Below are 14,808 nucleotides of genomic sequence, written 5' to 3'. Positions count from 1 at the left end.
TGTGCAGGCAGTGGGTATTGACATACAGTTTACAGAAATAAATTTTTAAAAACTTGGTATAATCTCAGTGATTAAGGATTTTCCAGAACAGTACCATTTTCTAACATTCCACTTGCTCTTTCTACAATCCATTTGAGTAATGGAGCAATTAAAAAAATCCACTATCAATATATATATTTTTTAAGCTAGAGAGAGAGAAAGGGACAGACAGGGACAGACAGGAAGGGAGAAAGATGAGAAGCATCAATTCTTCGTTATGGCACCTTAGTTCATTGACTGCTTTCTCATGTGTGTCTTGACCTGGGGGGCTATAGCAGAGTGAGTGACCCCTTGCTCAAGCCAGTGACCCTAGGCTTCAAGCCAGCGACCGTGAGGTCATGTCTGATCCCATGCTCAAGCTGGTGACCCTGTGCTCAAGCCAGTGACCTCAGGGTTTTGAACCTGGGTCGTTAGCGTCCCAGTCTGACACTCTATCCACTGTGCCACTGCCTGGTCAGGCTGACATTTCTGATAATGATAATAAAGTGAATCTTTTCTTCAGGTATTGGTGAACAAGACCAAACCGGTTTGGGAATCAACTTCCTTATATGATCCTTTGCTTAAGTCATCTAAAAGGTTTTTTTGGCCTCAGTTCCATCATGGTCTGCTTGCTGTCTGGGGTGCATAGTTTTTAAATTAAAAAGTTTTAACTCTGTGACAGTTGGCTGAGACATTTGTGCAGTTTATGCCACTACCATATCAAACAGAGGAGTTGATTCAGGGCTCTGGAGAGACCCTTGCAGTTCTGTGTGTTGGTTATACCCTTTCTAGGCCACTGGAAAAGGAAGTAGTTGAAGTCAACCCCCACCCCATGCACTAGCATACATATAACACCTTCGTAGAGTCTGTTCTTCAGATTCCTGAAATCCACCGAGCTGGCTCTGGTCACACTGTGCCTGCGCCAGGTAATTAAGGAATAAACAGCAAGCAGCATAGGAAGAATTGCCTTTTCTCCTTGGATTGGTGGTGATGTAATAAATTGAACCATTCCAGTTGCTTATACTAAGAACCTGAACTTGACTTTCAACCTAAAAATGCTTATTCTGTTAAAATAAATTGCATAGATTACTTATGTTATGAGCTTAAATGATATACTTGAAGATGATAAAGGAAAATACTTTCAATAAAACCTTTGTGGACACAAAGCTAGTGAGAAGTAAACATTTTATCAAGCTGTTCTTGCAATAGAGAGTAACTCATTTTCCAGCCTGTTTCTTGCCTGTCTTCCCTTCTAAATGATGAGGAAAAAAAAGGAGGGGCTTTCAGATACATTTTCCATATTGTAGAAATTTATTTCTGGGGAACACAGAAGCATTTCATCATACCTGTAGGAAAGTGTATTGCCAAATAGAATATTCATAATATGAATCATTCCCAGCTGAGAAAGTAAGGTTGAGAGCTTTGGGGGAAATAAAAACATAAGAGAGAAAAGAAAGAAAGAAGTGAAAGAGGGGAAGTATCGGAAATCTTGTAAAATACAGATTGATAACCCAAAGGTCTCCAATGGAAAGAGGTGCTTATGAAGGATCAGTTCTACTTTATTATGGGTGGGAATTTAGATGAGGGTTTTCTGTTCCTCCCCTACTGCATTAGCTTTATTGAAGTCGATGTTAGAAATAGCCCAAATTTGTAGAAAATGAAGAGATAATTTTTGGAGGATGTACTTGAAATTTTAATATTTAAGAGAACTGATTGAAGCCTGGCTGGATAGCTCTGTTGGTTAGAGCATTGTCCTGATATGCAAAGTTGTGGGTTCTATCCCTGGTCAGGGCACAGATAGGAACGGATTGTTGTTTCTGTCTGTCTCTCTCCCTTCTTCTCTCTAAAATAAATTAATAAATTTTTTAAAAAGAGAAAACTGATCTAAAAGTGTTTTAAAAAAATGAGGTAAAGTCTGTGAGTCACATCTTAAATGTCAGGTGGACAACATTATAACTTGGTGTCTGTCTGTGTACTGTGTGCATGCTCACCACCCAGAGTCTGCTCTCCCTGTCACCAGAGAGAGCATCTTCAACACACCGTTAATTGCTGTTGCTTTGACATAATGCTGCTTCTGAGGGCAGGTGCAATTTTCAAAGTTCCCATCACTGAGTACTTTTGCTACTCTTTGGGGATGCACTTTTCCCTTGGTCTGCAATGGGAAGAGTGGTTTTCAAGGCAAAGGACAGTGCTGGGTGTTCTTTCTTTTTTAAAAAAAAAATTGTTTATTTAAGTCATTTTTTTTTCCCAATTACAGTTGACATATAATATTAGTTTCATATGTACACCCCAGTGATTAGACATTGTATAACTTACTAAGTGATCATCCCGGTAAATCTAGTACCCCTCTGACACCATACATAGTTAGACTATTATTGACTGTATTCCCTATGCTGTACTTGACATCACGTAACTATTCTGTAACAGCCAATTTGTATTTCTTAGTCCCTTCACCTTTTTTACCCACTGGCAGCTGTCAAAATGGTCTCTATCTATGAGTCTGTTTCTGTTATGCTTTTTCATTTATTTTGTTTTTCAGATTCAATTGTTGGTGGATATGTATTTATTGCTGTTTTATTTTTCATATTTCTTATCTCCTCCTCTTGTTTTTTAGAGAGAGAGAGATATGAGAAGCATCAACTTGTAGTCACAGCACTTTAGTTGTTCATTGATTTCTTTTCATATGTGCCTTGACCAGAGGGTGTGGAGCTCCAGCTGAGCCATTGACCCCTTGCTCAAGCCAGCGACCTTGGGCTTGAAGTACTTTTGAAGACCTTTTGGCTCAACCCAACGATAATGGGATCATGTTGGTGATCCTGTACTCAAGCTTACGAGCCCATGCTCAAGTCGGTGACCTTGGGATTCTGAACCTGGGACCTCAGAGTCCCAGGTTGACACCCTCTCCATTTTTCCATCACTGATCAGACTCTCTTCTTTTTAAAGAAGATGCTTTAACATTTCATTTAATATTGGTTTGATAGTGATGGACATTTTTAGCTTTTCTTTGGGAAGCTTTTTATGTTCCTTTGATTCTGAATGATAGCTTTGCTGGCTAGAATAATGTTGGTTGTAGGTCCTTGCTTTTCATCACTTGGAATATTTCTTGCTAATCTCTACTGACCTGCGGTGTTTCTGTTGAGAAATCAGCTGACAGCCTTATGGGAGCTCCCTTGATGGTAACTACCGTATTTCTGCATGTATAAGACGATCCCATGTATAGGACGCACCTTAATTTTGGGGCCTGAAATTTGGGGAAAAAATGTATTACATAAAATTATTGAACTTAAGTTTTATTCATCATAAAATTCATACAACTCCTCAACAAGCATGAAAAAGCAGGAAATGCAATTAAAAAGTCTACAACCACTGTATAAGGCACACCCAGTTTATAGACCCCAAATTTTTTTTAAAATTTTTATTTATTCATTTTAGAGAGGAGAGAGAAAGGGAGAGAGAGAGAGACAGAGAGGGAGAGAGAGAGGAGAGAGAGACAGAGAGAGAGAAGGTGGGGAGGAGCTGGAAGCATCAACTCCCATATGTGCCTTGACCATGCAAGCCCAGGGTTTCGAACCAGCAACCTCAGCATTTCCAGGTCGACGCTTTATCCACTGTGCCACCACAAGTCAGGCACCTTTTTTTTTTTTTAAAGGTGTTTATTTTTTTTTAATTTTTATTTATTCATTTTAGGGGGGGAGAGAGAGAGAAAGAGAGAGAGAGAGAGAGAGAAGGGGGAGGAGCAGGAAGCATCAACTCCCATATGTGCCTTGACCAGGCAAGCCAGGGTTTTGAACCGGCAACCTCAGTGTTTCCAGGTTGACGCTTTATCCACTGCGCCATCACAGGTCGACCCCAAATTTTTAGGAAAAGGAGGGTGCGTCTTATACATAGGAAATATGGTATCTGCTTTTCTCCTGCTGCTCTTAAGATTCTCCTTTAGTCTTTAACCTTTAGCATTTTAATTATGATGTGTCTTGGTGTGGGCCTCTTTGGATTCAACTTGTTTGGGGCTCTGAGCTTCCTGGACTTGTATGTCTGTTTTCTTCACCAAGTTAGGGAAGTTTTCTGTCATTTTTTCAAATAGGTTTTCAATTTTTTATTCTCTTCTTCTGACACCCCCATGATATGAGTATTATTGGTATGCTTGAAATTGTCCCAGAGGCTCCTTATACTATCTTTTTCTTTATTGCTGTTCTGACTGGGTGTTTTTTGCTTCCTTTTTATTCCAAATCACCAATTTGATTCTCAGCCCCATCTATACCACTTCATCTTCTACTCCACTATAACTTATTCTATACTTCACTAGTGTGTCCTCCATTTCTGAGTGGTTCATTTTATGGTTTCCATATCCTTTTTTATGCTGTTGAGGTTCTCACTAACTTCACTGAACAGCCTTATAACCAGTGTTTTGAACTCTGCATCTAATAGATTGCTTGTCTCTGTTTTTGTTCCTTTTCTGGAATTGTGTTCTGTTCTTTCATTTGGGAGGTATTTCGTTTCTTCTCATTTTGGCAGCCTCCCTGTGTTTGTTTCTATGTATTAGGTACAGCTGCTATGTCTCCCAGGCTTGGGAGAATGGCTTAATGTGGTAGATGTCTTGTAGGGTCTAGTGGTACAGCCTCCCAGGTCACCCAAGCTGGGCACTACTGTTGCCACACGCCCTTCTGCTGCCCTCCAACTCTCGCCTTGATGCCAGACACTTCGGTTCCTCCTCGTGTGCTCCTGGTGTCTTTTGAGCTGCTGCCCAGCTCTGGAGCTCAGAGGGAGTGAGTCAGAGGAAGTCCGTGTATGGGCCCTGTAAGAGGCACTGCCTGGGACTCCTGCAGCCTCTGTCTCCCCCAGCTGCTATTCCCATTGGTCTTTACAGCTAGAAGTTATAGGTTCTTCTCTCCCTGGCACTGGAACCCTGCACTGGAACCCCTTACTCCTCAGGGGAGACCTTCACAGCTAAGCTAGGCCTGCTGATTTTTATCTACCATACGTGGGTGTGAGACCAGACTGTGCTGTATCTGTGCTCCTCCCACCAGTCTTAGTGTGGTAGCTTCTTTAAATCCCTAGTTGTAGGACTTCTACTCAGCTGTTCTAGGAAGTTCTGAATGATGGTTGTTCAGTAGTTGTAATTTTGATGTGGTTGTGGGAGGATGCGTGTACTGCATTTACCTATGCTGCCATCCTGACCGGAAGTCTATTCTGTATTTCTTGAAGTGGTACCTGGATGCAATTCCTGGTGTCCTCCTCTTCCCTAAGCTTATATTTTGTAGATTGAGTAACTAAAACATTTATTTGTATCAGAGAATGAACTGCATATAAAGTTAATTATGATTTAAGAAAATGGTCGTGCTCCTTTCTTAAATTGCTAGCTGTTTCACTGGTTGTATGTAGCATGTAACTCAATAGAGAATTTTAATGGCAACTTGTTTACTTCTACCATTTCTGGAAACTAAAAAAATAAATGCAGTGGTAACGCTTTGAATTCTGTGAAACTGATCAGAAAGATGTAAGTAGTGTTATGCTATTGAAGGTGTATATTTTCTCTGTTTCATGTTTAAGGAAACTTTCAGTGGATATTGCAGGCACTAGAAAAAATAACTTACTTTGCTGTATATTATCTGCAAAAGCATAACTGTAGTCATAGTTTAATGATGTGTATGTGGTGTTTCTGCCTGCCACTTGTTTAATCTTGAGCTTGCATGAAGCATAAAGCTTAGAAATGTAAAGTTGATGTACTGCCTGAATGTTAAGAAGATACACACATTGGTTTACACGTTTTAATAACTAATAATTAACCTGGGCAAAGTAACCAAGGCTGTGTTTAGACTCTGGGCATGTGTAAAAATAGTCACGTTGGGTGTAAAAGAGTATTCCTGTCATTTTAAAGTTCATGGTATTAGCATTTTGTCTTTCAGATTAGAATACATGTATTTTGATTGGTTGAAAGGTGCATGAACGTGCTCTGAGCCATGTTTCTTTTTTTTTTTTTTTTTTTTTTTTCTTTTTTTTTTTTTTTTTTTCATTTTTCTGAAGCTGGAAACAGGGAGAGACAGTCAGACAGACTCCCGCATGCGCCCGACCGGGATCCACCCGGCACGCCCACCAGGGGCGACGCTCTGCCCACCAGGGGGCGATGCTCTGCCCATCCTGGGCGTCGCCATGTTGCGACCAGAGCCACTCTAGCGCCTGAGGCAGAGGCCACAGAGCCATCCCCAGCGCCCGGGCCATCTTTGCTCCAATGGAGCCTTGGCTGCGGGAGGGGAAGAGAGAGACAGAGAGGAAGGCGCGGCGGAGGGGTGGAGAAGCAAATGGGCGCTTCTCCTGTGTGCCCTGGCCAGGAATCGAACCCGGGTCCTCCGCACGCTAGGCCGACGCTCTACCGCTGAGCCAACCGGCCAGGGCTGAGCCATGTTTCTTAAGCAGGGATTCCTGTAACCTGCTCCCGTGAGAATGAGCACACGGCACCCCACAGGGTTAAAGTTATTCTCTGCACCTTAATGGCTAAAACAGTTTACTTGGAACTTATTTTCTCCTGGCAGTTGATCCAGTCCCCTGTGACAACCCCCCTGGGTCTGATCATGTTGAAGACGACTTCAGAAGAGCTGGCTTGTCCCCGTGAGGATCTCAGTGTGGCTCGGAAGGAGGAGTTGCGGAAGCTGCTGCTGGACCAGGTGCAGACAGTGCTTGGCCTCCTGACAGGTGAGGGCGCCGCGGAGTGACGGGGCAGGCGGGCGCCAGGTGGTGCCCAAAGACGGAGGCCCGCCGGCAGATGCCCGGAGCTCAGGCCCTGGCCCTTAGTATTTTTGAGCAGGTGTTTTAGCTGTTACTGAGGCTGAGCATAAAGACAAAGAATGTGCCGCCGCGTTCCAGCCCCAGCCCAGCGACTAGCAGTGGCAGGGTCTCAAAAAACGTTTGTAACTTACTCTCCCTAAAGTCTTCCAGTAATTGGTCCTCACTCTTACTGTGTGATTAAAGAGGTATAGACCAGGTCAGAGGAATGTTACTGAAGTGCTGATGGCTGCACTCTGAGAAAGGTGGGTAGCAAGCACTTTATTTAAAATAATTTGTATTTAAGACTAGGAGAAGTTGGAGGAGTAGGGAGATATGGACACTTTAAATTTTGTGTGGGAGAAGTGAGACAAGGTGTGTGACTAGCGCCCAGTGTGCTAGGTTGTAGTTGTATGTAGCATTTTCTCTGCCATCTTGACTGTTTTATTAGAGCCCCCCTGACAATGTGTGAAGAGGAGAATAAGCAGAAAGCAAGGTGACAGTGAGCCAGGAGGTGGGGATGCGGCTCACCCTGTCAGGGGCTGTGGCCTCTGGCGCCAACGGGGCCTGCTTGTTAGGAGGCGCAGCCTCCCTGACAGGTGCCAGGAGCCGGGGTTGCTTGAAAACATAGTGAAAAGAGTGCTCTTATCTTCAGCTCCTCTACCCAGGATTGTTTCTGGGTGTCGAGGAGTTTTTTTCTTTTGTATGCGTTACAAAAGTGCTTGGCATGTAGTGGGCAGTTAAAGTTGGTTGTAAGAATGCTTTGTCAAAAGTAATCTTGTTACTTGCCCCCCTCCTTCCCCAGATCCCTAGTGGAAACCCAGTCCTCAGAGCATTCATTCAAGGCACTGACTAGCACCCCTGACTCAATGGTAGACTCCTAGGGTTAGGGACCACATCGGATGCCTCTGCGTGCTCTTGTCCAGCTGTCACGCTGTAGTGTGATAGGACATTCCAGAACAGTTGCACCCTCCCCCCCAAGTCCACTGTCACATACAATATGTGACCATTTATGTCTGACTGCTTTTACCTACCATGACATTTTCAAGGTTTAGCCATCCTATAACAGTAAATATTTTGAGAACAAAGTGTTTTCAAAGGCTTTTGTGGTCATCGTATGCCAGGTTCTATAAGGAGGCCCGAAGAGGAATGAAACACAGTCCCCTCCCTCTGAGAATGCACCTAGAGCAGGGGAGGGGGGCAGTGACAAAGCTGTGCCGAGAGGTATAGTGGAGTGCTTTCTGTGCAGGCAAAGCCTGAGACAGGAGGGCTTCCTGGAGGAGATGACAGCTGAGTGGGATCTGAGCACCAGAGAGGTAGCCATTAGTCTGGTATAAAGGTCAAGCAGGGATTCTGGGGCGGAGAGCAGGTCAGAGGTGAGAAAGGGAAGGACCCCTGTGGAAGGAACAGCGAACAGTTGAACATGGTGAAGTCATGTGTGTGGGGCGGAGATGAGGCGAGATGCGGAGAGCAGAGGCCAGGTGCTGAGATTGTAGGGGTTGTGCTGTTTACTGGGGGAGCGACGTAAGAGAATTAGTGGCAGGTTTGGGGGGAGGTAAATTGAATTTGGAATATCCAAGTAGCACTCTCCAGACAGCAATTAGACCTATGGTCAAGAAGGGGATAGTCTGACAGTGATGTTTGGTCAAAGGTAACAATACACTGTTTTTCTAAATCTGATTTGCATATGTGGGACTTTTTTCCATCTTAAACTCAGTTTCTCCTTTCTTGGTCTAGGTATTCTGGAGACTGTTTGGGACAAACACAGTGTCACTGCTGCCACCCCACCACCGTCCCCAACCTCAGGAGAAAGTGGTATGGTCTGCCCACCACACGTGGTGGGTCTCTTGAAATGCACTGGAGGGTCTCAGCAGGATAGCAGTTGCTCATTTATGCCAGATACAGATGCTGATTCTTCCTTCATCTATTTTTGGCCTTTTTTGCCCATGTTTTCTGAGTAGCTAGCTTTCTTAGTTCCTCATAAGTACTTGTACTTTCTAATATAATATTGTATTTTGCACAACATATTTTGTTTCTTCATTTCCCATCAGGGAGATGGAACCTTTGATCTCTGTCACCCTGTCCCACCTTCAGCTTAGAGCTGCTGGTCCTGGTTTGGTTTTTCCTTGGTCTCAATTTTCGTGGCTGTATGGCTCATGCCGAGGTTGGTGTGAGCCTGTGCGTGTGACAGGTCTGCTTTGTAGTTAGGCGAGGGCTGCTGCAGGGGGTGGGTCAGCCTTGCAGACGGGGGTGGGGAACGTGGAGTACTTCCCTCCCCACTGGGCGCAGGTGAAGTCATGTTGGCCTGGACAGGCTGAAGACCAGGGTGTGGTAATCAGCTCTGACTTCACATCAGTTCAGAATAACTTGAGTAGCATGGGCTTATTTGTAGTAGTCATTAAATATATAGTGTACTGTGGTTAGTCACTGTCCACAGTTACATTAAAAATCAGGGTGCAGTTCACCTAAAAATGGCTGCTTTCAGGAATGTGGATGGAAAGAGGAAATTGTGTACGAGCAGGAACTTTTAGTTTCTAAATGCTTCTGTTTACACTAAATCATCACAAATGCTTTTCAAGTAGAGTACATCCTGTGAGTGGGCACATATTTCTTCCTCTACTGTAAAGTATTTCTACATCTTTCTCCTGTTCCCCAAGGAAATGGGCTGTTGAAATCCGACATCTCTACGGCCTGTTTCATGTTGCCTGTTGTTAATATGTGGAAGTTGAAATTCTTGCAGTTAGCGGAGAATTAAAAGTATATCATGAAGTTTTGGGGATTGCTCGTGTACACTATGTAATTTATTCCAAATTCCATTTATCATACTTGGATTAAAACCATTTAGAGTCATTTGTCTTACTTATTAGATTAAAATCTATTACAGAGGTCTAGAGTATATTAAAAGCTTATAGGAAATTGAGCTTTATTTATATTTGGTGGCAAACCTTTAAGGTGGTATTTGAGGTGACTTAGCAGATTGATATTTTGCAATATTTGAATGATTAAAGAAAAATTGCAAATGATACAGGGATTTCATGATTGTACTCTTTGGAATCTTCTACAATTTAGTTGATCTTAAAATGTTATTTATTTAAATAAGAATTTGCAAAGATTAGTTCTTTTGAGTTAGATTTGTTTTGAGATAGTTGAATCCTAGCCTAGCATCCAGCTAGATTTAGCAGCAACAGTATACTCCAGGAAAACTGGTTTTTCTGCACTGGTTTTCCACGGCCAAAACCTGTGTGTTTTAGGTGGCTTTGTTCAGGTACATGTTCCAGGCTAGTAACTCCGTTTATATACTTTGATAGGCTTGTTTTCCTGGAGGCCAGGTTAGGGACTATCAAATGACACAATTCAGAAGTAATCCTTGCTCTTTCATGTGTTGCCTAGGTTGTGTATATGGGGTTTGGTAAGATAAAATATGAACTAATTTGACATTTACAGATAAACAAACCCTAAAAATATGAAATATGGTGTGTTTTTAGACACTGTTAGAATTTTTTTGAAGTTTTGAATTTTAGTATATGAGACAAAGCAAAATGAGTTGAGACTGTGGGGCCTAAGGAGTTAAGTAAGCTTTTAAGCTGGTATGCTTCCCCTTTGTAAAATAGAATTGCATTTCACTTGTTACACACTTTTCTCTGTGACATTTGCAAGTGAATTCATCCAGATTTTGCCTTAATAATTTGGACAGCGCTGATTTTCCCCCCATTGATTTTGAGAGAGGAAAGGAATGGGGAGGGAGGGGGACAGAGAGAGAGAGAGAGAGAGAGAAAAAGAAAGAAAAGCATCGAGTTGTTGCTCCGCTTGGTTGTGCCATTGATTGCTCTACTGTGTTCCCTGCCCAGGGCTTGAACCAAACCGGAGCCCTGGGGACTGAGCCAGTGCCTGAGCTGGTGCCCTTGCTGCTTTGGGATGACATTCTGTCCACTGCACCACTGGCCGTGGCAGTGTTAATGATTTTATTCAACCTGGGTTTCAATGCTTTTGCTCAGCTGCCTTTGTGCATTTAAGACACCAAGTTAAGCTGTAAAACTTATAAAAAGTTGTTCAGCTTGCTTTATTTATTATTTATTTAATTTTTTAGGTAAGAGGTGGGGAGATAGACAGACTCCTGCGTGCGCCCCGACTGGGATCCACCTGGCAGCCCCTGTCTGGGCCGATGTATGAGTACTGAGCTAATTTTATAGTAGCTGAGGCTGACGTGCTCCAGCGGAGTTATCCTCAGCGCCCAGGCTCACTCTCAAACCACCCAAGCCACTGGCTGGGGGAGGGGAAGAGGGAGAGAAGGGGAGGGGAGGGCAGAGTAGCAGATGGGCATCGAACCCAGGATGTCCATCTGGCACTCTATCCACTGAGCCACCAGGCATGGCCTGTTTAGTTTTCTTGACCATAAGCTTAGTTTTATGGAGGAAATTTATTCTGAGAAATGTTAGGGCCCAGTGAGTAGCCAAATAATTTTTAAACAAATTCTATCAGTAGTCCCTGATGGGCCCTCCCTGCCTTGCCCGAATCCCTGCACAGCAAAGGTCGTAAAGAATGTGTGTGGTTTATTTCTCAGTATACTTCCCCAAACTGTTGCCTTATCATTTAAACCCCTTTCACTAGACCAGATGTAGATGTGAAGTGGATGATGGTTTTATGTTTTATTTATAAACAAGGAAGCTGGGGCTCACCGGGGGTAACTTGTCAGAGGTCAGTCACGTCACCAGTAAGTGGAGAACAGGGATGTGAACCCATCATTCCTAATGTCGGTGCACTGTCTGTCCTGAGTTTGCTTTCTTGGTCATTCTCACCACTTCTGCCAGCCTCCTCCTCCCCCTGGGTTAGAGCCCTGGCTCTGCCACTTCCTCTGTGTGCCTTCTCTGACCGTGGATGGCCTCCGCTGTAGAAGGAGAGTGGCTGTCATCTGAGGATAAGATGAGGGAAGATGTGGATGTGCTCTCTGCAGGCTGGCCGGGTGCCACCTGAGCCCTCTTAGTCTTCTCGTCTTCTTTTCGCTTGGACAAATGGGAAAGAAGTGAACAAAGTGAAATTATATAAACACTGCAAGTCTGAGTTAGCTTTGATTGTTCTGCAATACAATTTTTTTGCCCACATGTTACGTATTTTCAACTGTAGATCTCTACATACAGTAATGTTTCAGGGTGCAGATATATTAGAGAGCTCAAGTTGATTGAGACCAATTTATACCTTCCTATTTTTTCCCAAACTTTCCAAACTCATTGTGAACTTACAGATCTTTTCACATATTCCCTTATAAGCTACTTAAAAATGATTGGACTTGGGAGGGTCATTCACAACTCCTGTGATCTCATTTTCTCCTCCTAAGGGCTCTGTGAATAGAGTTTCTCGCCCTTTTACTGGACTGAGGCTACAGTGAGGTCAGTGGTTCTCAGTTGGGGCAATTTCGCCCTGTAGGGAATTTTTTGGCAATGTGAAGGAATTTATTAGTTGCCATAACTGGGTGAAAGGTACTACTGGCATCTGGTGAGTGGAGGTCAGGGATGCTGCTAAAATACCTACAATGTACAGAACAACAGAGAATTACTCGGCCCAAACGTCATAGTGCTGAGGCTGGGAAACAGTGAATGTAAAACTCAATAGAAAATATAAGACTGTTAAAGGTGTTTCAACCAAGTGTGGGTTGCTTCCTAGTCAGTGAAAGCCCTGGAGTCATTCACACACAGACTGCTTAGGGCATGGCTTCATCAGGGAAGATGAACCTGCTCACAGGTTCTATACTCGGGGTGCCCTCTTGCACGGATGGCTTGTTCAAGCTCTCTCAAGTCTGCATTGGACATGCAGCAGCCTGAAGTAGTCTCTGTTGGTAACTCAGCCACTTTGATTAAACTTTTTGAAGAGCTCTTCCATAGCTGCTTAAACATCTCCAAGTAGAGTAAAATCACTTTCATTGAGAAACAATGTTAATTTTTGTTTCCAGGCAAAAATATGCTAGGTCATCCTATCCACCTAAATAATTTTTAACTTTTTATAATCCTGTTCAGTTTTTGTTCTTACATCTTACTATAGTTGCAATCATTTTATACGCATGTTATTTTACATATGACTTAAAGTCATACATCTGTTTCAATATTTGGATACTAGTTTTCTTACTGATCATTTTTCTGGTTGCATAATCTTCCTGGGAAGGAGCATAGGCTTTGGGGTTTCTAACTGAGCCCTGCGTTTTAGTAGCAGAGGAAATGCCTAATCTGTCTTGTGTCTTAATTATTCTAACAGTTGTAAATGTAGATGATGATAATACCTTCCTCAGAGCTGTGAGATTAACTGGGAATAAGTATATTAAGTGTTTAGTGCAGCACCAAGCAAATAATAACAGCACATCAAATGGTTCTGAACCTCGTTATTGTCATTGATGTTTTCATTCAGCTTTCCCAGTCTAGAAAAATTCTTTTGAGCTAAAGAGTGGGGATAACTTTATTGTTTTTGTTTTTAAAGTGAGAATTTAGTTCTATTTAAAAATGTTGCCCTGGCCCGTTGGCTCAGCGGTAGAGCGTCGGCCTGGTGTGCGGGAGACCCGGGTTCGATTCCCAGCCAGGGCACATAGGAGAAGCGCCCATTTGCTTCTCCACCCTCCTCCCCTCCTTCCTCTCTGTCTCTCTCTTCCCCTCCCGCAGCGAGGCTCCATTGGAGCAAAGATGGCCCGGGCGCTGGGGATGGCTCCTTGGCCTCTGCCCCAGGCGCTAGAGTGGCTCTGGTCGCCACAGAGCGACGCCCCAGAGGGGCAGAGCATCGCCCCCTGGTGGGCGTGCCGGGTGGATCCCGGTCGGGCGCATGCAGGAGTCTGTCTGACTGTCTCTCCCTGTTTCCAGCTTCAGAAAAATACAAAAAAAAAAAAAAATGTTCAAAAAACTTTAAAAAGGCCTAAGGGCCCAGAGATGTCCAGATTTATTTATTTAATTTTTTTTTTTTATTTACAGAGTCAGAGGGATAGACAGGGACAGACAGACAGGAATGGAGAAAGATGAGAAGCATCAATCATCGGTTTTTTTGTTGCGACACCTTAGTTGTTTATTGATTGCTTTCTCACATGTGCCTTGACCGTGGGCATTCAGCAGACGGAGTAACCCCTTGCTCAAGCCAGCGACCTTGGGTCCAAGCTGGTGAGCTTTGCTCAAACCAGATGAGCCTGCGCTCAAGCTGGCGACCTTGGGATCTTGAACCTGGGTCCTCGGCATCCCAGTCCGACGCTCTATCTACTGTGCCACCACCTGGTCAGGCAGAGATGTCCAGATTTAATATAAGATTATATGGAGGTAGTTAGTGTCTATTAGTTCCTCCATTGCTAAAGCCTCAGTTTTGATCCTGTTTAGGGATCAAACTTTGCCCCAGGAATTCTAGTTGGGTAGTGGTGGTTTCCTCTGACTCTGGCTTCTTTCCTAAGTGGCCATTGGTCCATGAATGATGAAAAAAATAATACCAGAAATGGGTACTGTCTTTGGGAGAGAGTTGTGTGACTCCATTCAAAAATCACCCCAGCAGTTCCAAAAATCAAAATGTTGTTATCAAGCCAATAATCAACTGAAATGTTTGCAGATTCTATTTGACCATACTTGCCTTAGTCTTTGAAACCAGGTCCTCTGATGATCAGCTTGGGTAGCATATAGTTCATGATGAGTCTCATCTGGTATTAAACACAGCTCTGTAAGAACACAAACCAGCAAACATACTTCCAAGATGAAATGCCAGGTGCCTGACCTGTGATGGTGTAGTGGATAGAATGTTGACCTGGGACACTGAGGCCCCCGGTTCAAAACCCTGAGGTCACTGGCTTGGCTGGAGTCCCCTGGTTCTCAAGGCACGTATGAGAAGCAATCAGTGAATAATTAAAGTGCCGCAACTATGAGTTGGTGCTTCTCATAAGCTCTACTCTCTCTCTCTCTCTCTCTCTCAAAGCAAAAAAATTAAAATAAAAGATAACATGCCAGGGACAACTTTTTAATCTATTTTGACAATAGAAATTAACTCTTTTGTTAATAAATTACTAGTCAGATTTTAACATATTAAAGA

The 14,808-nt window shown here is 43.4% G+C and overlaps 1 protein-coding gene across 4 annotated transcripts in view; it reads left to right on the top strand.

The window, feature by feature from the left end:
* The window catches only part of XPO6 (exportin 6), a 115,839-nt gene that overhangs the window by 41,687 nt on the left and 59,344 nt on the right, over nt 1-14,808 (top strand). For all 4 annotated transcript variants that reach the window (XM_066383116.1, XM_066383117.1, XM_066383118.1 and 1 more), the window contains 2 exons: nt 6,546-6,705; nt 8,512-8,589. In XM_066383116.1, coding sequence (XP_066239213.1) covers nt 6,546-6,705; nt 8,512-8,589 — 238 coding nt within the window. The remainder of the gene's footprint in view (nt 1-6,545; nt 6,706-8,511; nt 8,590-14,808) is intronic.

This window comes from Saccopteryx leptura, chromosome 4 (genome assembly GCF_036850995.1).
Source record: "Saccopteryx leptura isolate mSacLep1 chromosome 4, mSacLep1_pri_phased_curated, whole genome shotgun sequence".
Classification (NCBI taxonomy): Eukaryota; Metazoa; Chordata; class Mammalia; order Chiroptera; family Emballonuridae; genus Saccopteryx; species Saccopteryx leptura.
This window is presented reverse-complemented; position numbering and strand designations above follow the sequence as displayed.